This window comes from Entelurus aequoreus, linkage group LG03, assembly GCF_033978785.1.
Source record: "Entelurus aequoreus isolate RoL-2023_Sb linkage group LG03, RoL_Eaeq_v1.1, whole genome shotgun sequence".
Classification (NCBI taxonomy): Eukaryota; Metazoa; Chordata; class Actinopteri; order Syngnathiformes; family Syngnathidae; genus Entelurus; species Entelurus aequoreus.
This window is the reverse complement of record NC_084733.1, coordinates 37,922,466-37,946,657: the sequence shown is the minus strand read 5'-3', so window position 1 is coordinate 37,946,657 and position 24,192 is coordinate 37,922,466. Positions and strand designations below refer to the sequence as shown.

The following is a 24,192-nucleotide window of genomic DNA, read 5'->3' as shown; positions in this document are numbered from 1 at the left end:
TCAATGTGCAGACATACAGAGCTGTTATTGATCACAACCTTGGACACCTATAACTGCTCAGGGGCACTGGGATCACGTGGCAATGGTCCCAGGACTGACACAACAAGTACAGATATGCAAGTACAGAAACACTGGGGAAATCAGTTAAGAGGGTAAATGTAAGCGCAAAACCTTTGACCTTAGCTACATTAAATATCTTAAGTCAGGTGTTATTCAAAAATCAATACAACTATACAACAATGTTGTCAAACAACTGTAATACAAATTTGGATCTTGAAATAACGATCTTAATGCTCAGTGTTGATTCGCTGTGTTTCCCCTATCCTAAAAAAAATGTTAAAGTCACAGTATGTTTATTGTTGCGGTCTAGGCCAGCTTTTTGCATAAACAATCTGTGTGGGTTTTTTGGGGCACAACCCCTAGGAGGCTACATGATCGTGGCATGAATTTAATTATTTATTTTTATTTTGTCAGTCATATAGTACAATGTTGTACAAGTTCAGATAAAATCCATTTGGCTGTCAAACTTCAAATATAAGGTTGTTAGAATCAAATTAGGAATGTGTAACACTACCTACACCCCCTTGCAAAAATCTAAATGCTTTCTTCCTTTTGGTAGCAACAAATCCAGCATGGAACACTTCATAAATTCATCAAAGCTCACTCAAATGCATTCACACAAAGCACCAATATTTGGGAACCAGAATGAGGTGATAGCAAAGAGATACAAATATGATCAATCTATTTGAGGCAGCATTGCACAAAGTTATCTTTAAATTTAACTTTTGCATGATAGCATATAACTGTGGTGTGTTCAAGAAACCTTGACAAAAGTTAGAAACAGAGGCGTCATTAGCTTTTAAAGACAGGGGAGCATCCTGTTATTCATACCTAGTACAAAACCCAAAACCAGTGAAGTTGGCGCGTTGTGTAAATCATAAATAAAAACAGAATACAATGATTTGCAAATCCTTTTCAACTTATATTAAATTGAATGGACTGCAAAGACAAGATTCTTAACGTTCGAACTGAGAAAATTATTCATTTTTTTGCAAATAATCATTAACTTAGAATTTAATGGCGGCAGCACATTGCAAAAAAAAGTGGGACAGGGGCATTTTTACCACTGTGTTACATCGTCTTTCCTTTCCTAAATTCCTTGCAATAGCTCGTTGAGAAATGTTGTTCTTAAACTGTTTGACAATTTGCTCACGCATTTATTCACAAAGAGGTGCCCCTCGCCCCATCCTTGTTTGTGAATGACTGAACATTTCATGGAAGCGGCTTTTATACCCAATCATGGCACCCACCTGTTCCCAATTAGCCTGTTCATCTGTGGGATGTTCCAAATAAGTGTTTGATGAGCATTCCTCAACTTTCTCAGTTTTTCTTGCCACTTGTGCCAGCTTTTTTGAAACATGTTGCAGGCATCAAATTCCAAGTTTACCAGTTTGAATGTTAAGTATCTTGTCTTTGCAGTGTATTCAATTTAATATAGGTTGAAAAGGATTTGCAAATAAATCATTGTATTCTGTTTTCATTTACGATTTACACAACGTGCCAACTTCACTGGTTTTGGGTTTTGTATATGCACTAATTATTATGGATAAAATATTGAATTATTATTTTGATAAATATTATCCACTAATGATAGTTCTACATTAATCATTAATCTGCGTGGCGCAGTTGGGAGAGTGGCTGTGCCAGCAACCTGAGGGTTCCTGGTTCAATCCCCACCTTCTACCATCCTAGTCAGGTCTGTTGTGTCCTTGAGCAAGACACTTCACCCTTGCTCCCGATGGGTCCTGGTTAGCGCCTTGCATGGCAGCTCCCTCCATCAGTGTGTGAATGTGTGTGTGAATGGGTGAATGTGGAAATAGTGTCAAAGCGCTTTGAGTTCCTTAAAAAGGTAGAAAAGCGCTATACAAGTATAACCCATTTACCATTTACCAATCAGATAATCAGAAAAAAAACATACTAAAGTTGTTTCCATGCAAAATCTTGGATACATTACAAGCTGCATTCTGCATGTAAAAAAATTGTATTCAAGATTTTTTTTTTTTTTTTAAAAGTCTTTCAACCAAATTACAATAATTTTTCAGTATGTAAACATACTGTTTGTGTGTATGTGGGGTGATGACGTTAGGTTTAGGGTAGGGTACCTTCAGGAGTCCAATAATGATGATAATAAGGATAATGATAATAATAAGTAATATTAAATACCAAAATGAAGCCACAAACAAAATCTTGTAAAATCTGAATGTGGTGTGGTTTCATACTCAAATATATATGTTTCCTCCTCTTTTGAAGATTAAAAATGAGCAATGAAGAGATCAAGAGGGCGATCCTAGAGATGGATGAGCGAGAAGAGTTGGCCAAAGATATGCTGGAGCAGGTAAGCATTTGTACTTTAGACTGAAGAAACATAATTATTGTGATTTCATTGATAGAGTAGAAATTAGTCGTTTTAATATATACTAATATAATATATATTTGATGTATGCTGTAACGCACATTTGTATTTCTTTTTTCCATATGTAATTCATTGAACTGGTGGTGTTTTCTAAGAGCCCAATGTCATACATCAGTATTATTTTTTCCCTGTCACAAATCCACAAAGGAGTTCTTATCATAACAGTTACACACAAACAAATTAATCAGGTAGATAAGAGGTTTGGATGGGTTCTACATTAAATGTGTACATTATAACTGGTAAATATTTTCGTTGGCCCTACATAGTGCATTGAAGTCACTGTTACCTGTGTGTATTTTTAGTTGCTGAAGTTTGTCCCAGAGAAGAGCGACATTGATCTACTAGAGGAGCACAAACACGAACTGGAGCGCATGGCCAGAGCAGATCGATTCCTTTTTGAAATGAGCAGGTACACTACCACTGTTTTATCCGCCCGGTACACACGCCTTCATAAAGAATGTTTACGAGCAATAAGAGGAGATTCCAAACATAGCAAGCCCACAATTTTAAAGTTATAAGTAACATAGCAAGGGTAAATTAGACGTCAACTTCCCTTTACCACACGCTGGGGGGTTTCAAAAAGCTGACTAAAACATTGTTTCTTGTTGTGCACTGTTATCCTGTCCATTGTATTGCTTGCAGTCCATGAAATACATGTCCGGTATTTGTTTTAACATTTAATAAAATAGTACTTCAACTTATGATTCTAACTGGTTCTGTGACAGAGCTCTTAACTCAAAACACATGTATCTCAAATCAGTGCCTCCAAAACAGCCCAATTGTAACATGTAACATACCTTTAAAAAAAAAAAATCAAACTTCTCGATAATACATATTGCATGAAAAACAATACGTACGTAGGTAGCTCCAACTGGTTTGCCAAGTTAGCTAGCTACACGCTCAGTCATGTTTTTGTCATTGACATTGACTTTCTTCCTTCTCATTGTTGAAAAAACAAATGTATACATCTAGCTATAAGCTAATGCTAGCGAGTAAGACCAGATGTTTGGGCGGATTTTACAGGGTTCTAATGACGATTGATATGCCAACTAATGGCGGAGATTCTTTTAACTCAAATGTTTGCTTGCAACTTAAAGGGGTCACATTATGATTTTTTTTTCTACATTTAAAACACTTCATTGTGGTCCACCGAACATGTAATGGGTGTTCTTTGTTCAAAATTTTATGTTTTACAGATCGTTTTCGTGAGACTTTCTGACTGCCTCTTCAGCATGCATCATTTTGTGGGTGGTCTTATTTACGTGCCTCCTTTTCGATAGAGTCTTCTCCTTGCCCACTTTGTTGTAGTTTTCAGCACTTCCATAGCGAGCCTACTAACAGATATAAGTGAGAACTATATGCTACTTTGTTAGAAATGGCAAAAATAAAGGATGAATGTGCATGTGCGACAGTCTGCCCCACAACAAGAGAATAGCCAAAAAAGGAGCTTATTGACCACGGCATGGACTACAATGGCGGATGCGCGCAAAGGCACTGATTTATACCATTTACTGATAATCCCCTGACAGTTTTCTCAGTTTGTGACATCACCAATTGTGCATATTGCAAACAGCTCGTTTGGTGGAAGTAGGAAGGAAGGCAAGATTATTGTATAAATATCTCCGCAATGCCTCCACGGTTTAATTTCAAATTGTCGGGACTTAAGCAGATCCCAGATACAAAACAGTAGGTACCAATAAGTAAGAAAGGTAGGTTTTGCATGATGGGGCCCCTTTGGAGCATAACATTTAGCCGACAGACAACGCTTATCCCAAAACACTTTTAAGTTGGGGCACTCTTAAATGAGAACTGCACTTTTTTGGAATTTTACCTATCGCTTACAATTATTAAAGACATGACGACGATTGGATTTTTTTTAATGCATTCTAACTGGTAAAGATAGATAAAAGTTTGCTTACAGCTGAGGCAATGGGAAGTGCTTCATGATTTGAATATTACACAGTATTAACGATATTGTCATTATAAACGGTAACACAGACAAACTATTATAGCGGCGCCATGATCACAAGCCTGTGTGCCAATGTTGACATCGTCGAATGGTCTGCTGCTTTATCACTTCCCTCCTCCCTGGAAGTTTATTGTAGATTATAAATCATGCCTCTCACCAGGATAGAAGAAGGCTAAGAACGTATTCCGAAAAGTTAGTACAAAAAGAGACTCCAAGAAAAGACGCTTGGGTCCATCCCCCTTTTCTTTGCGACGATTATGAGTTATTCTCCATCTAAACGGGAATATATGAATGTCCCAGCAGTCAACATCCTAATTAAGGCAGACCTTGCACAGTAAGTGATGTTTTATTATGTTTTTTGTCTCACATTAAGTCTGCAGTAAATAATATTCAGTGATGCTGTTAAAAAAAAAAGCAAATGTTGTGATACATTTTTGATGATGCTTAAAATGATCAAAATACATTAAAATTAAATGTTAAATAAATGTGCCTGTTATTACATTACATACTGTATATACTTACAGCATGTATATGGAACCTTAATGGAGGTGTTTGGATGTTTTTAAGGGCTTTATAGGCAGAATAGAGTGGCTCCAATAGGCTCCATTGTAAGCAGACTTTTGATTGCATTTATTTAATATTTAGAATGCATTAAAAAAAATACGTCTTCGTCATGTCTATTATAATGATTGTGAACAATAAGGAACTGTACTTTTTTGTGCCTATTAAGTTGAGTTACACTGTTTAAAATCCCAACCCCGTCCCTATATATTCCAAGCATATTTATCAATATCTTTGGTTGATTTCAAGCCAACTTCAAGTTGATCTCAATTATTTTCTCCTCTTCTTTTCATTAGAATTGACCACTACCAACAGAGACTACAGGCTTTGTTCTTTAAGAAGAAGTTTGCAGAGCGCCTTGCTGAAACCAAGCCAAAAGTGGAAGGTAAGGAGACCACTCTATTGGACAGTATTAACTCATTATTTTATATTTATGGAATAGGCAAACTGTGATAAAAGTATGCTTTAAACAGATTACATTTATATAAGGATTAAAGATTTCACTTTGGTTGAAAGGTTTGTTCTGCAGTTTTAGCACAGATGGAGCCAAGATGTTCATTATGACAAGCTAATAATGTAATGTTGTAGGATAGTCAAATGCATAAACTGTGTCTAAAAGTGCCTTGTCAAAGCTCCAACGTGGGTTCAGGTCCCTTGTGTGCATGTGTGCAAAAGAGTGTGTGTGGGTTAGAGAGCGTGTTCTCTACAAACGGGCTTCCAGGTTACCAAGGAGGATGTTTTGGAAAATTGGCTGATGTTGAGACGGAAAAGCCTTTGCTCGTAAACACGCAGCTCAACTCAAAGACCTGAAGGGAACAAAAAGACTTTAAATTAATCCCATGGTCATGTGAGCGCGCATGTTTGTTGTTTTTTTCTGCGATAGTTTGTGTGTGTGCTGCAGCATTTTTTTTAGCCCGAGAGATCAAATACAATATATCTTGTGACTTTACTGGCCATCAGGATTGGAAAGAAAACAGAAGCCTAATCCTGCAAGGATTGGGTTGGGATCCAAGCTTCTTGAAATCTTTGTTGTTCGGTCCAAATGTTCTCAAACCACACATACTAAGTTCTCAATCATATTGCGTTGTTTTACCCAAGATGACACTGTAATTTCCTGGACCACCCAAAGTGTTTAATAGAAGAATTTTCAAAAGATGGAGCAGAGTTCAGCCAGGCTGTTCTGTGTGTCAAGCAGAACACTGTAACTGATAATGATTCTAATGCTTTATCATGGCACAGTGAGCTGGAACAATAACTGTATGGATTATAATGGTTTGAGCATTCACACTGAAGTTTCCTCTGTGGGGAGAGGGAAGCACCTGCACTTTGCCAGAGAGGCCTGTTCTCTGGGGGAAGGAAACTGACAGCACAGAGTTGGGAATATTCTTTCTTCCTACTGCTGTTATGTAAGTGGATGGAAGGACTTGATGGGCTTCCCTACTGATCTGCCCACTTACTGAAAGCTTTATTAATCAATCATTGTGAAGGACATTGGAAATAAGGAAACTGTACAGCTAAAACCTGAATGAGTGTCTTGGAAAAAAGCTCCAGATGTATTGTATTAGATCACTGTAGATTGTTGAGTAGACCTCATGAAGTGTGCCTTTGAAAAGCTGAGTGACATACTTACCAAATGTACTATCAATCACCACAACAAGGATTCTCTCCATTCACTTCTCTCACTCCATATTCTCCCACAGCCATCTTGAACGCTTCCAGGGAGATTGTCCGGAGCAAGAGGCTCGCTCAGATCCTGGAGGTTGTGCTTGCCTTTGGTAACTTCATGAACAAGGGCCAGAGAGGAAATGCGTTCGGGTTCAAGGTCTCCAGCCTCAATAAAATCGCTGATACCAAGTCAAGCATAGACAGGTAAGAAGATGCAGACTTTGACTGAGGACAGAGACATTGGCTATGTTCACATTACATGTCAATTCATTTATTTTTGCTCGTATGTTACCTGTATGCGATTTTTTTCCACATAAGTGTGAACAAGGGTTGTACGGTATGCGGTACTAATGAATTAAAAACGGTACTTTACTTCTTCTGAAAAATACCGGTACTTAATTATTTTCCGGACAGGGCGGCGTTTACATGACATTGCTGGTAAAACGAGCAGAGGTGCATGTTAGGCATCGCACACAGAAACAGCATGGAGATAGAAAAGGAAGAGTGGACGCATTTTGGCTTAAAAACTAATAATGAAGTTGAAGCTATAAAGACTGAAGCGCCGCTCTGCAAAAAGTGCTTAGCTCTTGCGCTTGTTAGCCGTTAGCTAGCTAGCTAGCGGCTAACGTTCATCCAAAGTCTGCAGTGTTTCGGCTACTTCTAAATCAGAAATCCTCGCCTCCATGGCTACAAATAAACTATGTTTATTACAAATATCATCCCTACAGGATGAGGAGTAGCAGAACATGCTTTACCACATACTGTAGGAGGATACTTTAGCTAACCGCTAAAAGCAAGTTAGCGCTCCTGAATGTAAACAAATACCATGGGTGGGTCACCATACATAGACATTGACTATAACGCTACCAAGTACAAGAGCCGTACATAGTCAATATTACAATGATTACGTCAATATTTTTTTATAACAAAATCTTTTGTCTTTTTTATTGTTAATAAACCCAGGAAATACATGCCTGGGCACAGGAGAACTTTAATTATGACCAATGTATGATACTGTAAATACTTGGTATTATATTAACACCAACATTTGTAGTATCACCCAAAACTTATGTAAAGTATCAAACAACAGAGGAATAATTGACTATTACATTTTAAAATAAGTGTAGATAGAACATGTTAAAAGAGAAAGTAAGCAGATATTAACAGTAAATGAACAAGTAGATTATTAATCCATGTTCTACCGCTTGTCCCTCATAATTTTGACAAAATAAAACAACCAGAAATGACACTATATGATACTGCATATGTCAGCAGCCAATTAAGACTCGTTGTCTCCTTACTTACTACTGAAAGAGAAGTTGTCTAATATGTTTACGATCTTATTTTCTTATTTAATGCCAAAACTTGTTGTCACCTGCGTTCGCTCTCCGAGCCACAACGTTGACGGCTGTCCACTTTACTGCTAATCTTATTTGGATAATTACAATCCGAACACTGATAGTTCCAAACCAGTTGTCGTTCTAGAGCAGGGGTCACCAACGTGGTGCCCGCGGGCACCAGGTCGCCCGTAAGGACCAGATGAGTCGCCCGCGGGCCTGTTCTAAAAATAATAAAAAATTTAAAAAAAATTAAAAAAAAAAAAAAATATATATATTTTTTTTTTTTTTTTTTTTTTTTAATTAAATCTACATAGAAAAAAACACAAGATACACTTTCAATCAGTGCATCAACCCAAACAACCTCCCCCATGCACACTCATCCACACCCACTCACACAAAAGGGGTTATTTCTTTCTGCTACCAATATTCTGGTTCCCACAACATAGACAACACATCTGCAAGGGACACATGATTGTATAGGCTGCTGGTCCACTAACATTTTCATTAATTACTATTTTTTATGTAATTATTTTTATATTGTTTTACTTTCTTTTTTATCCAAAAAAATGTTTTTTATTTATTTATTTTATTTTATTTTATTTTTTAAAAAACGGCCTTATCTTCAACAGACCAGGTTGTCAATGAAATTAGATTTGTTTAAAGGGTTTTTTAAATCAGGCCAAGTCCAGATAATGTCCAAGTCGGACTCAGCAACACACACCTTCATTCATGTACACAGAAACAAATTAGGGAACACAACAGATTGCATATAATTTATAAACAAAATTACATTGTCAAAATAAGCATTTATGTACAGTCCAGATTATGTCCAGGTCACTCAAATTAGGGAACACAACAACAGATATCATATAATCTATAAACATAATTATACTTTCAAAATAAGCCTTTGAGGACTTCTCATCTTTTTTTTAAATGTTTTTTGGCATCATTATCGTTTTCAACCATGTAACTTTCTAAAGTTAGAAAATACTGAATAAATGTTTTAAAGAAAGTAATACTAAGTGAATATCTGTTTTTGGCCTTAAAAATAAACATTTTACCGAGTACTATAATTAAATGGACTAAATCATGATTGTCAATGAACTCTCCTAAAATAACAGAAGCCACATTAAGCTTCATAAACAAACCAATCCTTAAACACATTTTTTCAACTTCCACCCAAAACAAAGACACAATATGACAATACCAAAACAAATGCAGGGTGGATTCAGGCTCCTGACAACAAAATCGGCAATCATCTGACTCTGTCATTTTCCATAATTTTAACATTTTCCCTGTGGGTAAGAAGTTATAAATAATTTTAATTTGAAAATAACGATTTTGCACATCGATAGTAGTTTTATAGATTAGTTTGAATATGGCATCCCATGGCAACGGGCAGTCAAAAAAGTCCTCCCATTTTCCATTTGTGTTGTATGAGGCAGCCTTCAAAGATTTCTTCATTAAATAAAAATTATATATTTTTCTATTTATTTTAGTTCCTTTTTGCCAACTAGAATTTCTTATTAGAGGTTTACAAACTAATAATTTAGTAGTTCCATAATTAATTATTTGTTTCCATCTTTTCCCAATTACTCCAGTTAGTTGATAAAATGAAAAGCTTGAGCAAGCATCACCATACATAGCTCTAAATTCATCATACTTCATAATTTTACCATTCTCATTGATAATATCATTGACAAAAATGATTCCTCTTTCAAACATATTTTTCCAAAAGAAAGGCTTTCCATCTATTACAATATTAGAATTCATCCATGTTAACTGCTGCAAAATATCGTCTCTTTTTTCTGGCACATAAAATTGAAAACACCACTATGGGTGGATTGTTTCCTTTATGAACCCCGCCATGTTTCCCAGCAGACTCTCTGGGAAGGGATCACTTGTAAAAAAGGATACAATTTCTTTTGATACAGTACATGTTTTTTGTCCAACAGGACATTTGTGTACCACTCAATGTTTAAATACATCTTTGGAACAATTGATGCTTTTAAAGACAGACACATAGCTTCAAGGTTGAGAAGTTTCAGGCCCCCATATTCATACTCTTTGTACAAAACGTTTCTTTTAATCTTTTCTGGTTTGCCGTTCCAGACAAAATCGAAGACCCTCCGCTCATAAATCTTAAAAAAGTTTTGTGATGGAGCTGGTAATGACAAAAACAAATAAATAAATTGAGGAATAATTAACGAGTTGGCAATAGACATTTTACCATACAAGGTTAGGGATTTCCCTTTCCATAATTGCATAATTTTGTCCAGCTTTCTTAGTCGATTATCATAATTTACTGAGCCTAGATCTTCCAGATTTTCTGGGACAACAACACCAGGTATGTTAACTGGTCCATCTGTCCACAAAACAGGCACTTTGCATTCCATTCGAAAGGACGTTCCCTTTAGATTTCCGATCCTTAACATTTTAAATTTATCATAATTAAGCTTAAGGCCAGATTGCTGTGAAAATATGTCCAAAAGATTAAGAAGGTTCCGCAAACAATGAGGAAAAATCTTATCTTTGTGAATCAGCCTTTTCTGACATGAACTTCATCAAGAACAAACACAGAACACGCCTCACTGATGCACATCTGCAAGGCTCACTCAGAGTTGCAGTGTCAAGTTACACACCAGAGTACAACACACTAGTTAACAGCATGCAATGCCAGGCTTCCCACTAACTGACAAAGAAACAGATAACAGATTTGGTGTCCAGTTCAAAGTGTGACATGATTTAAAAATTTGAGAGTTTACTTTTGTATTTTACATGAGTTATTATTTGTACAAACATGGTGCAAAGTAATTCATGATTTGTTAAAAAATGTTAGTGGCTAGCTAGTTAAAATGGGATATTGTGATTTCACAAGACTGTCTTAGAAGTGATCATTTGAAAATGTTCAATTTGAAAAATGTGCACTTAGAGAAAATATAAAAATAAAGTGTTGCATATTGATATTTATCTGTTTCTATATATATTTATTGTGAGAAATCATTAAGATGATCAGTGTTTCCACAAAGATAAATATCATTAATTATTAATAATAACAGAGTTAAAGGTAAATTGAGCAAATTGGCTACTTCTGGCAATTTATTTAAGTGTGTATCTAACTGGTAGCCCTTCGCATTAATCAGTACCCAAGAAGTAGCCCTTGGTTTCAAAAAGGTTGGTGACCCCTGTTCTAGAGCATTTATTAGTAACCAGCTAGAAGGTATGTTTTTGACTTGACGGATGTAAACAGAGGCGACAACACCGGAAGTATATCACCTGAGGGGGTGTGGCTTTAAGATAGAGTTACCAAATGGGAAAGGTTTTCAAAATTATTTGTATACATATTATATAATTTTACATTAAATTTCAATTGCATTACATTTGCTTTGACAGTTAGGATGCATTTAAACAGTTGTTTTTCTCACTACGACAGGGTGAAACCATCATTGCCCAGGCACACCCTCCTGGTTTTTGGAGTATAAATACTAGGGGTTTTGGCACCAGCTGCTGGACTCGATCTGACCAATCTAATTTTTTAGATTATTATTATGAGCACGAACTGATGAAGCCTACTCGGATGGGCGCTGACACATCTTTTCGTGGCGAAGTTGGTAGAGTGGCCGTGCCAGCAATCGGAGGGTTGCTGGTTACTGGGGTTCAATCCCCACCTTCTATCATCCTAGTCACGTCCGTTGTGTCATTGGGCAAGACACTTCACCCTTGCTCTGGATGGGTGCTGGTTAGCGCCTTGCATGGCAGCTCCCGCCATCAGTGTGTGAATGGGTGAATGTGGAAATACTGTCAAAGCGCTTTGAGTACCTTGAAGGTAGTAAAGCGCTATACAAGTATAACCCATTTATCATTTATTTTAAGACAAACCAAACAGTCCAGTTAAGATATGCTTAAAGACCTTGCAAATGCCAGCAAATGTTGTGGATTGAAAATGAATATGAAAAAAACAAAAGTTATGGCAAATTCCATGGTACCCCATGGACCTGTGACTGTTAATGGAAATGAAATTGATGAATTTAATGAATATATCTATCTGGGGCAGAGATTTAGCCTGAAAGAAAAGAGTCAAGAACAGGAGATAGGGAGGAGAATCAGATTGGGCTGGTGCCAATATGGAAAACTGAGCAACATCATGAGAGGAGAAATACCGTTAAGCCTAAAAAGAAAGGTCTTTAATCAATGCGTGTTACCAACCATGACATATGGAGCTGAAACCTGGGCATTGTCAAATAAAATGGAAAAGAAAATAGCAGCAGCACAACACAACATGGAAAGAAATATGCTCGGAATCACATATAAAGACAGAAAAACAAATGAATGGGTGAGAAAACAAACGCAAGTCCAAGACATTATGAGAACTATCAAATTCAGTAAGTGGAAGTGGGCTGGACATATCAGTAAAACAGATAATAGATGGACTTCCCTAATGACATCATGGAGACCCATGGATGGGAGCAGAAATAGAGGAAGACCAAGAGTGAGATGGCGAGATGAGATAGACAAATATTGGGGAACAGTGCAGTGGCAGGGAGCAGCTAGAGATCGTTCACTATGGCAGAAACATGCTGAGGCTTTCGTCCAGCAGTGGACTGACAATGGCTGATGATGATGATGAAACAGTCCAGTTGTGATCGATTGAATGCCCTGAGATGACAATGAACTGGATGAATGGGAACATTCATAGACATTTTCGATGATAATAATGTTAGTAAATTATCTACTAAAAAAGCTAAACATTCTGTGATATATTTCTTACATGGGACATGTAAGTGTCAAAAAGACAACCAAAAGAGGTTGGTAGATGAGAATAAATCTAAAGAAAAAATATAGTCCAGGAAATGAAGTCTTAATTTTCAAAATTTTCTTTCGGCGCTTGCGTGGCAGCACTAAAAATTGTCCTCTTCTTTTTGTCAGTTTTCCTCTTTTTTTTCTCAAAGGGTGCTAACTTGAGTGTAAAAGTTTTATCCAGTTTAGTAGCATCGCTGAGTGTGATTAGAGAGTATAGCCCTAACAGTTCACAATTCGTCTTGCTACTTATGTCAGCATTCACATCCTCAATAAACAGTGGGCACTTTTGCTTACCAGTCCATTCATCCATTTTCTACCGCTTGTCCCTTTCGAGGGCGCGGGGGGTGCTGGAGCCTATCTCAGCTGCATCCGGGCGGAAGGCGGGGTACACCCTGGACAAGTCACTACCTCATCGCAGGGCCAACACAGATAGACAGACAGCATTCACACTCATATTCAAACACCAGTCATTCATGCGAAAGCCATATCACTCCTCCACCATAGCCGATCCCCTTACTCTGATATGATAATTTAGCTTTTTTTAAATCTGTCAAAATAATCTGTTTCCAGACCACAGAAGGCTTTTTTGAAGTACTTTATGGTCAAATTGAATCAGGATAGCTTGTCTGTGTGTCCATTCATAAAGACAATTGTATTTTAAGATAAAGTTAGCATGAGCCTTGATTAACAGTTCTGTATTTAGGGGCGGCGTGGCGAAGTTGGTAGAGTGGCCGGGTCAGCAATCGGAGTGTTGCTGGTTACTGGGGTTCAATCCCCACCTTCTACCTTCCTAGTCACGTCCGTTGTGTCCTTGGGCAAGACACTTCACCCTTGCTCCTGATGGCTGCTGGTTAGCGCCTTGCATGGCAGCGCCTTGCATGGCAGCTCCCGCCATCAGTGTGTGAATGTGTGTGTGAATGGATGAATGTGGAAATACTGTCAAAGCGCTTTGAGTACCTTGAAGGTAGAAAAGCGCTATACAAGTATAACCCATTTATCATTTATTTATTTATTTATTTTTCCCTCAAATTTGACCAGGAGCATCACAATGCTGCACTACCTGATCATGATCTTTGAGAAGAACTACCCTGACACGCTACACATCCAGCTGGACCTCAGCACCGTACCAGAGGCTGCAAAAGTCAAGTAAGTACAGTACACTCTTTTAGCAGCATCTATGTAAACTAAAACATCACCAACCCCAAATGTGACCTTAACTTGCAAGAATTTAATGTTGTTATGTGTTTTTGTTTTGTTTTTGTTCCTAGTTTGGCAGAATTAGAAAAAGAGGTGTACAGTATAAAAAGTGGACTGAAGGCTCTTGAGGCGGTGAGTTTGTGTTGTTTGCTTCCACTGGTTCTTCTCATCCCTGTAATTATGATTTTGGGAAGGGTACACATTAATTACTAGGGTGAGGTTTTTAATGCAATTGGAGTTTCGGAGAAACATGGTCAGAATTTTTTATACACACCCTGACAGTCACCCAAATCTTATAATAAGCGTTGCTGAAGCTACCAGAATATCTTAATTTCACAAAGTTAGGCCCAATTAGCGTCTTGTTAGTGATCATGATTGACGCAGCTCATAGTTTCTCTTTGGCAGCATAAAATAATTTGTTTGACTGCAATAATTGGATCAACCAATACTCATTACTTGCATTTGTAGCCTTTTCTAAACGACAGCGGATTCCAAAATCAACAAACGATACAGTACAGAATGTAAGTACAAGTTAATTAGATGTGTCCCCACTTCGCCACATGCTGTCACGCTCAGATGAGAGGAAATTGGTGAGCATGTTTAGGAACAACTTAGGAACTTTCAAGGCTCACGAACTACAACGGGCTGGAACACCAGTGTGACTACCCACAGCAAACGCCAGTTTTACAGGCAATGGAGGAAACCTGCTCCGAAATCTAGTAATCTAGTAATTTGCAACTGTACACATTGAGAAACCAAATGGCATCTGGACAAAGGTATGATGCATAGACGAGACCCATAATTGAGTTATCAAACCATAATGACAAGAAGTATGTTTAGAGGAGTCATTACGGCAGGGCCGCTCCTCCCTATGCACAGATCATAAATAACAGGGCCCCTCATATGAATATTTACCGCAAACTTACTACTAGCCTCTTCCTGCTGTGTCACTGATAAGAATATTTATGGCAAATTCAACCAAATATTGTCATTGTCTTGAGTGGCACGCAGTGTTATTAATAGGCATGTTAATAGTTGTACTCGGAACAAAGTGTCAGGAACATTTACAAATGTATGTTAAATGTGTTATTTTGCCATAACAAAATATTTACCTATGTATATCCCTTGAATTTGTTACAAATACACATAAAATTGAGTTCAAGTTTGATTTAAAAAGTATAACAAATGTTTACATAAATATGCAATGTGAAAATATATTGTAATGGGTGGGATGGCTTCAAAATAAAATGCTGCTTAGGGCCCCAATTTAGCCAGGGGTGGCCCTGCATTTAAGTAGTGCTTACAAACATAGATAAGGTGATGTAAAAGCCTCCTCACCTGAAATGCAGCTAGATTGCTCAAACTTGGACATGATTAGGTGTTCCAACGAGAGAGTTATTCCAAATACACATCAAAAAGTTTTTTTAGAATGGATAAAGCAGGCTAAAGTTACACTCATTGAATGACATGCCTAAACAAAGCCCCATTAAACTCTGTAGGACATTTGTGAACTACCTGTATGCTTAAAAACTGTAAACCCAACCAATTTAATTCTGCTAAGAAGAGTGGTCAAATATCCAGCCAGAATAATAATACAGTAATATAATTCTGATTTTCTGTTAATTATTACAAATAAAAAATTGACTTAAATAGACTATAACACTTGTGCACCCAAAATAATTTAAATACTTTGTATAGCATTCCACCCAAAATAAGAGAAGTTCAAGTAAAGACCTAAATTGATAAAACATTCATTCCCTTGGTGAGTTCATGTAAACTTATGACCATAACTGTACACTACATATAGCCAATAAGCCAAAGTTCAGCTCAGAAGTGAAACATTTCTTGTCTTGTTTTTGCACCAGGAGCTGCACTACCAGCAGCACAGCAGGACGAGGGAACGCGGAGATAAGTTTGTGGCCGTAATTGGCGACTTCATCACCGTGGCTGGCTTCAGCTTCTCTGAACTGGAGGATCAGTTGAGCGAGGCCAAAGACAAGGTAACGGCTTAACAAGCCAACTGTACAGTGAAAGTGTCTTAAGAGTCAAAGTGGTGGCTTAAATGTGAATGTTTAGCCAGTTGTTCTCACGACCTACCCTTCATGCTAGACTGAAAAAAGAGAAGATAAAAGACTCAACTCTCAAGAGAAAAGTGATAATACTTTCTTTTGTCTAGTGTGATCGCTTTAACAGTGATGGGGAAACCCAGCACTGAAATATTAGATTTAACCATTGTCTTCTCTTTGGCACTCTGATTTTTGTTTTCACCGCTCCTCTTTCCGTCTTAATACAACTGGGACCCATGCATTTAAAGGGAACATTCCCTTTTTTTGGAAATTTTACTATCGTCTACAATCATTATGAAAGACATAATGACAGATGTTTTTTTAATGCATTCTAACTCGTAAAGAAAAGTCTGCTTACAACTGAGCTAATGGGACGTCCTTCATTTCTCCCATAAAACCCAATAAATAACCATCCAAAAACTGCCAACAATACTCCATTTACATTTCGTGACTTGAATATCAACCCAAGAATTAGTGATATTATTATAAACCCTAACGCAGACAAACTATTTATAGCAGCGCCATGATCACAAGCTTGTGTGCCAATATTGACATGATCGACAAGTGAGCTGCTTCCTTGCTTTTTTTCTCGTGGAAGTTTATTTTAGATCAGTGGTCACCAACCTTTTCGAGCTCAAGATTCCTGGTCTTAGCCAAAAACCAAAGTCAACTATGGTTTATTTGTGTGTATTGTGTGTGTGTGTGTGTGTGTGTGTGTGTGTGTGTGTGTGTGTGTGTGTGTGTGTGTGTGTGTGTGTGTGTGTGTGTGTGTGTGTGTGTGTGTGTGTGTGTGTGTGTGTGTGTGTGTGTGTGTGTGTGTGTGTGTGTGTGTGTGTGTGTGTGTGTGTGTGTGCGTGCGTGCGTGCGTGCGTGCGTGCGTGCGTGCGTGCGTGCGTGCGTGCGTGCGTGCGTGCGTGCGTGCGTGCGTGCGTGCGTGCGTGCGTGTATATACATACATACATACAGTACATACATACAGTACATACATACATACATATTTATGTATGTATATATATGTATGTATGTATGTACAGTGTATGTATGTATGTATGTATGTATGTATGTACGTATGTACGTTAGTACATACATACGTATATATATATATATATATATATATATATATATATATATATATATATATATATATATATATATATATATATATATATATATATATATATATATATATATATATATATATATATATATATATTAGGGCTGTGAATCTTTGGGTGTCCCACGATTCGATTCAATGTCGATTCTTGGGGTCACGATTCGATTCAAAATCGATTTTTGTTTTTAAATTCAACACGATTCTCGATTCAAAAACGATTTTTTTCCCGATTCAAAACGATTTTCTATTCATTCAATACATAGGATTTCAGCAGGATCTACCGCAGTCTGCTGACATGCAAGCAGAGTAGTAGATTTTTGTAAAAAGCTTTTATAATTGTAAAGGACAATGTTTTATCAACTGATTGCAATAATGTAAATTTGTTTTAACTATTAAATGAACCAAAAATATGACTTATTTTATCTTTGTGAAAATATTGGACACAGTGTGTTGTCAAGCTTATGAGATGCGATGCAAGTGTAAGCGACTGTGACAATATTGTTAATTTATTTATTTTTTTGTAAATGTCTAATGATAATGTCAATGAGGGATTTTTAATCACTGCTATGTTGAAATTGTAACTAATTTTGATACTGTTGTTGATAATATTCCTTTTTGTTTCACTACTTTTGGTTTGTTCTGTGTCGTGTTTGTGTCTCCTCTCAATTGCTCTGTTTATTGCAGTTCTGAGTGTTGCTGAGTCGGGTGTGGTTTTGGAATTGGATTGCATTGTTATGGTATTGCTGTGTATTGTTTTGTTGGATTGATTAATTTAAAAAAAAATAATAATAATAATAAAAATAAATAAATAAATAAAATACAAATTTTTTAAATGAGAATCTATTCTGAATCGCACAACGTGAGAATCGCTATTCGAATTCGAATCGATTTTTTCCCACACCCCTAATATATATATATATATACATATATATATATGTCATAACTCAATATTTAGTTTTGTAATCAAATCAACACAAAATCCGTATTTTGAAGCAATGTTCACAGACTCTAGTAGTTGGCTTGTTAGTTCCCGTCGCAGGCGAGCGATGATGGTCATGGACTTGTGGTTGAGGGAAGAGTTGTTTGATGTTGGATGCTAGAAAATGTCCTATGCATTGCAACAATCAGCCGTAATGCATTGTTGCAGCTCGGTGATTTTTGAGCACGTCATGAAAGGTGCGTTTGTGAGACGAGCAGGTGTCGTGCGGCTGTGCTCGGGGGATGGGGCCGCAGAGCCGAGAGCCGCGGGATGAGAGGCTGAAGAGAGAGAGGAGAGGCGAGGCGTGCAGGTATGTTCAGGTATTAAAATGCTTGCCTGATTGCAGGTCTGTTGGTCACTCCCTGGGTGAGGTTATCACGCACTGATGTCATATTAATAATTTTGTTTCGTAATATTTTCGCAATCGACCAGTAAGTTCCCAAAGATCAACTTGCTTATCGCGATCGACGAGTTGGCGACCCCTGTTCTACATCATAAATCCTGCCTCTCACCTAGAGCGTAAATAGATGAGGACATATTCCGAAGAGTTGGTCAACTTAGGCATCCAATTTATGGCGAGAACGACATAAAAAGACGCTTGGTTCCACCCCCCTTTTCTTCGCAAGTGTTATGAGTTATTCATCATCTAAATAGTGCTATAACAACATTCTATCAGTCGGGATGCTAATGGCAGCAGACATTGTACAGTAAGTTATGTTTTATTATGTTTGTTGGCTCTTATTAAGTCTGCAAAGAGTAATAATCAGTGATGTTGGAAAAGAAAAAGTGCACGTCTTGATGCGTTTTTTTAAATGAATGTGCCGCGTATGCTTAAGATGAGCAAAATATGTAAATATTAAATGTTATTATAAATATGCCTGTTACTACATTACATATATACTTACATCATGTACATAAAACCTTAATGGAGGTGTTTGGATGTTTTTTTATGGGCGTTATAGGCAGAATAGAGTGGCTACTTTCAAAGCTCCATTGTAAGGATACTTTTGATTGCATTTATTTAATATTTTGAATGCATAAAAAAGAAAAACATTTGTTCTTGTCTTACATAATAAGTGTGAATGATAGGCAAAATTCCCCCAAAAAAGTGCAGTTCCCTGTGAAAGTCTCCTGGCTGTCCTATTGATGTATCGTGGGACAAATGTGAAGATATTAGGGGAAAAAAAGAAAAGTGTAAAAAAGATTTGCAGTGTCCTATTGAACATTTTATTGCTGACACTAGTAAGCAATTCTTATCAGTTATTTTATCAGTTGTTTTACAAACTTAGATTCCCCTCCCCCACATGTTGAAATGTACGACATTTTGTATGATAGATGGGGAGGAAGAGAGGTGTAAGGCCTGTCAAGTAGTTTCCCTTCCACTTTTTTATTCGCCTAAGGAGGATTTAGTGGTAAAACGAGCCTAATGGGATTTCAGTTGGAGAGAAGTAGGGGAGCAGGACACCGACTTTAGGTGGAAAACAAAAGAATCTGTGTTCACCGGGCCAGACTTTTAACAGGCACAACTGTGTGTGGTGTGTGTGGGTGTGTGTGTGCGTCTGACGCAAAGTTTGTCAAAGCTACTCTATGCTTCGCTTCATTTCCAGTGGAAAAAAATACATCAACTCAATGTTTCGGTCTCAGAGCAAAAATAAACTTGAACAGTTTTAGGATATGGACAGCAAGTAGTGGAAATAAACTTGAACAGTTTTAGGATATGGACAGCAAGTAGTGGACATAGAGAGAGAGAGAGGGAGGGAGAGGGAGAGAGAGAGAGAGAGAGAGAGAGAGAGAGAGAGAGAGAGAGAGAGAGAGAGAGAGAGAGAGAGAGAGAGAGAGAGAGAGAGAGAGAGAGAGAGAGAGATCAGAAGGCATAAGAAAAAGTATCTGCATTTGATTGTTTACATTTGATTATTAGCAATCCGGGGAGGGTGTTAGTTTAGGGTTGTAGCTGCCTGGAGGTGAACTTTTATTGCGGTTTTGAAGGAGGATATAGATGCCCTTTCTTTTATACCTGTTGGGAGCGCATTCCACATTGATGTGGCATAGAAAGAGAATGAGTTAAGACCTTTGTTAGTTCGGAATCTGGGTTTAAATAATAAGTAATAATAATAATAATAATAAGTGATAATAATAATAATAATAATAGTAATAAGTAATAATAATAAGTAATAATAAGTAATCTATAGCCTGGAGAGCTTTTCATGTTGCGTTACTATTAGCATTGGCACTAACATTATTTTTCAGAGAATGGGTATGAATTATCAATAGGTGAACCGTCAAAACCTTTGTTTGGCCCGCCAAACATCACCCAAATAAACCATACCATTTTAGAGAAAGCTGCTCATTAATGGAGGAGACTCGGGCTGCAGGCATTGATTATTTTAGTAATTGTGTGATCTATCAATTAGTTTGTTTGATTATCGAGTGATTGGACATAACACACTTTATAGCCTCAATGCATATCTTAAATTGTTTTATTGTCAAATTTTAAGGTGGTATCCTTAAATAAATGCAGAAGTCTAGCAGACCGATAATCAACATTTCCGTTTTCTTAGCATTAAGACGGAAAAAGTTGCTGCACATCCATTGTTTAATTTCATTTAGACACGCCTCCAGGTGACTACAATCTGGCGTGTTGGTCAGCTTTAGGGGCATCTAGAGTTGGGTGTCATCAGCATAACAGTGAAAGCTAAAACTGTATTTGCGTATGATATCGCCTAGTGGCAGCATGTAGATGCTGAAGAGTGCAGGGCCAAGAACCGAACCCTGTGGAACTCCAAACGTTACTTTAACATACTCCGAGGTCACATTGTTATGGGAGACGCACTGCATCCTGTCAGTAAGATAGGAGTTACACTAAGAAAAGGCTAATTCTATTATACAGATACGGTTTTGATACGTTAGAATGTTGTGATTGACAGTATCGAAAGCATCGCTAAGATCAAGTAACAGCAACATGGATGATGCATCGGAGTTCATAGTTAGCAATAGGTCATTTGTCACTTTTGAGAGGGCTGTCTCCGTAGAGGGATTTGCCTGAAACCAGACAAAAAGGGTTCACAGAGATTGTTAGATGCTAAGTGTTCATTTAGCTGCTGTGCGACAATTATTTTGAGAATTTTAGCGATAAAGAGGAAGTGCGACACCAGCCGGTAGTTTACCAGTAGGTGAGAATCGAGGTTAGGTTCATGAGCAGAAGATGAATATCCGCTGTTTTGAATGCTAGGAGAACAGTACCAGAGGAATGAGATAGGTTAATAATATTTAACATTGATGGTCCTAAAATTACAAACAGCTCATTGATAAGTTTCCCAGGAAGTGGGTCAAGTAAACATGTTGTTTGTTTTCTCCCATTTACAAGTCGCAGGAGTTCCTCTTATTTTATTTCGTCAAAATGAGGAAGATTATTTTGGAGAGCAGTTGCTGTTGTACATACATTCGTATCTGCGTTTATAAAACCCAGATCAAAATGATCCCCCACATTGCAACGTTTCCTTTTTCATCGCACCATTAGATCGTTGATGGCAAATCGATGTCAAACGGCATGCTTCTCCCCCGACTTCCTTTAGTACGATCTGTTACTTCTGACCCGAAAGAAGCGCTTACTGATAAACATGGTTTAGCGCTTCACAGTCAAATGACTCAGTAGCTGTATCGGACAAATTTTCTTCTCTTAATACTGCGTCCCTCGGTGTGTCTTTGTGTTTCATAATGCATCAGTGCTTCAGTATTGTTTGACCCATTACTAGTAAACAATAAAAAATGACTTTAGAACTGTAGGGTGAGCCTATGAGCAAAAATGTCAAACAAATTATTACTTACAGTGGCTTTAAATAGGTTTAGGAGACTGACGGAAGAGATAAGGCAGGGATTTTTAAAGCTTCACATATGTGTGTGGGTGTGTGCGTGTTAGAGATACACACAGAGCCTCACAAACCAGCATTAGACATTACCACATACATTACAAAGGATTACACTGGTCTCGGGTCATAAGGGTTAGTGGGACGGAGGTTTCTAGAGGACAGAAGGGATTTTCCCTCTCATCAAGAGGAGATTTGTTTTGTTTAGCCTTATTCAACATGTGCACACTCCTCCCACTTACATGTTCACAGAGACATGGATGAAACTGAAACTATATTGTATGTTTGTCATCCATCCATAATAATAAAATAATAATTATGAGTATTGGTGGTAATTAGCGGCGTACAAATGTCAGGCTCACGGTGTTAGTTGTAACATCATCATTAATTCATCTGTTGAAGTGCTTGAATGCTTTTATCATTCAAACGCATCAATTAATATAAATTATACATTCCATGTTTAAGTGTGAGTTTAAGCGCCGGAATGTTCTCTTAGAAGCTTACTTGTGTTTATGACGTATCACAGAATTGCATGTTTGTGTTGTTAGTCTTGTTTTTGTTGTGTTAGCGTACTCTTGCATCTTACTTGAGTCATTAACACACATGCGACCATAGTTGTAGACAATACAACCATTACAGTGTGTGCAATCCTCTTAACATAATATTCTATGCTCATGTAATCTATATCACCTTTTGCAATCATAGTATGTACTGTTGTGTGTCATGTGATTGCTAAGAATGGTATGCGTGAATTTTTTTGAGAATTTTTACTAGATTTGATTACAGCATGTTTGAATCAGATGATTTAAGGTTATAATTTTACATATTAGGGAACTAAATTGCAGCATTTAGTTCTATAATTGATTAAATTGTGGGTTTGTGTGTGTGTGCGCACAAGTGTGCGTGGGTGAATGTCCTGATTGAAGACACACCCATGGTGACTAGAGGAAACAGATTTGACCAGAAACTTAATTAAAGGAGGCATATTGATGTTTTGGTTGCTATGGTGACCTGCCCATAATTACAGGCTAGATCTGCATTATTGGAAAATGTTGTCATATCACAACTGTATGGCCACATGGAGTTCATGAGTTGTTGTTTTTTGTAAAAAAAAAATGTTTTCATTATTTATATTTTTGCATCCTATAAATGCATACATAAAGAAAAGAAAAAAGAGAGCATAGGGCACCAACTTTTTATCCTGCCATTTTTACCTTTTACTTCGTAGCTTAATGCTTAAACATATTTTGGACTAGGGTTGTACGGTATACCGCTACTAATAAAGTACCGCAGTACTAACGAATTAAAAACGATACAATACTGCCTTTGAAAAATTCCGGTACTTTTTTTTCATCCGCATGCCGCGTGCGTCTGGGACGTGCAGAGCCTAGGCGCATGATGTTGAAGGTGACAGCATATAGGAGAAACAGTGTGGAGAGGAAGAATGGCAAAAACTGCAATTCTACTGGTTAATAATATGGAGGTATTTGGGCTTCAAAACTGTCGATAAAGGTGACGCTTTAAACACGGAAGCGCCGCGCTGCTTTAGACCATGCCTCGCCAAAGGTGGCACGATTACAGTATTACAATCTGTGCTTCAAACTTAGCTAAACAATGAAATAACAAGCAGTCAGATCGACAGGTAATGTAGTTAATCGGCTTAATGCTGTGCACTATATACTGTAGATAAGTAGATTGTTGACAATTATTAGCAAAAAATTCCTACAATTTTGTGTTTTATCTTTGACAATGTGTGTTTTACCTGCTACATGTCTTATCCGTGTACTTTTAGCCATAGTATTCTTTTTGGTATATCTAATTACTGTATTTTACCCCGCCTTCCACCCAAATGCAGCTGAGATAGGCTCCAGCACCCCCCCGCCCCCCCGCGACCCCGTAAGGGACAAGCGGTAGAACATGGATGGATGGAATAACTGTATTTGTCTTAAAGCCAGACCAGGAGTGGCAAACATAAATCATGAAGCATTTCATACATTCATCCATCCATTTTCTACCGCTCGTCTCTTTTGGGGTCGCGGGGGGTGCTGGAGCCTATCTCAGTGTCAATTAAGCTTCTTATTCTATTCTAACCTAATCCTAGATTATGGCAGGTTATATGTAATATATACAATTGTAAATGTTTCTTTTAGTGCAATAAGAAAAGC

At 37.5% G+C, this 24,192-nt stretch overlaps 1 protein-coding gene across 7 annotated transcripts in view; it reads left to right on the top strand.

Annotated features, from left to right (window-relative positions):
• The window catches only part of LOC133646430 (disheveled-associated activator of morphogenesis 2-like), a 178,961-nt gene that overhangs the window by 147,379 nt on the left and 7,390 nt on the right, over positions 1-24,192 (top strand). For all 7 annotated transcript variants that reach the window (XM_062041772.1, XM_062041765.1, XM_062041770.1 and 4 more), the window contains 7 exons: positions 2,311-2,395; positions 2,776-2,882; positions 5,300-5,388; positions 6,704-6,872; positions 13,847-13,954; positions 14,077-14,137; positions 15,871-16,005. In XM_062041772.1, coding sequence (XP_061897756.1) covers positions 2,311-2,395; positions 2,776-2,882; positions 5,300-5,388; positions 6,704-6,872; positions 13,847-13,954; positions 14,077-14,137; positions 15,871-16,005 — 754 coding nt within the window. The remainder of the gene's footprint in view (positions 1-2,310; positions 2,396-2,775; positions 2,883-5,299; positions 5,389-6,703; positions 6,873-13,846; positions 13,955-14,076; positions 14,138-15,870; positions 16,006-24,192) is intronic.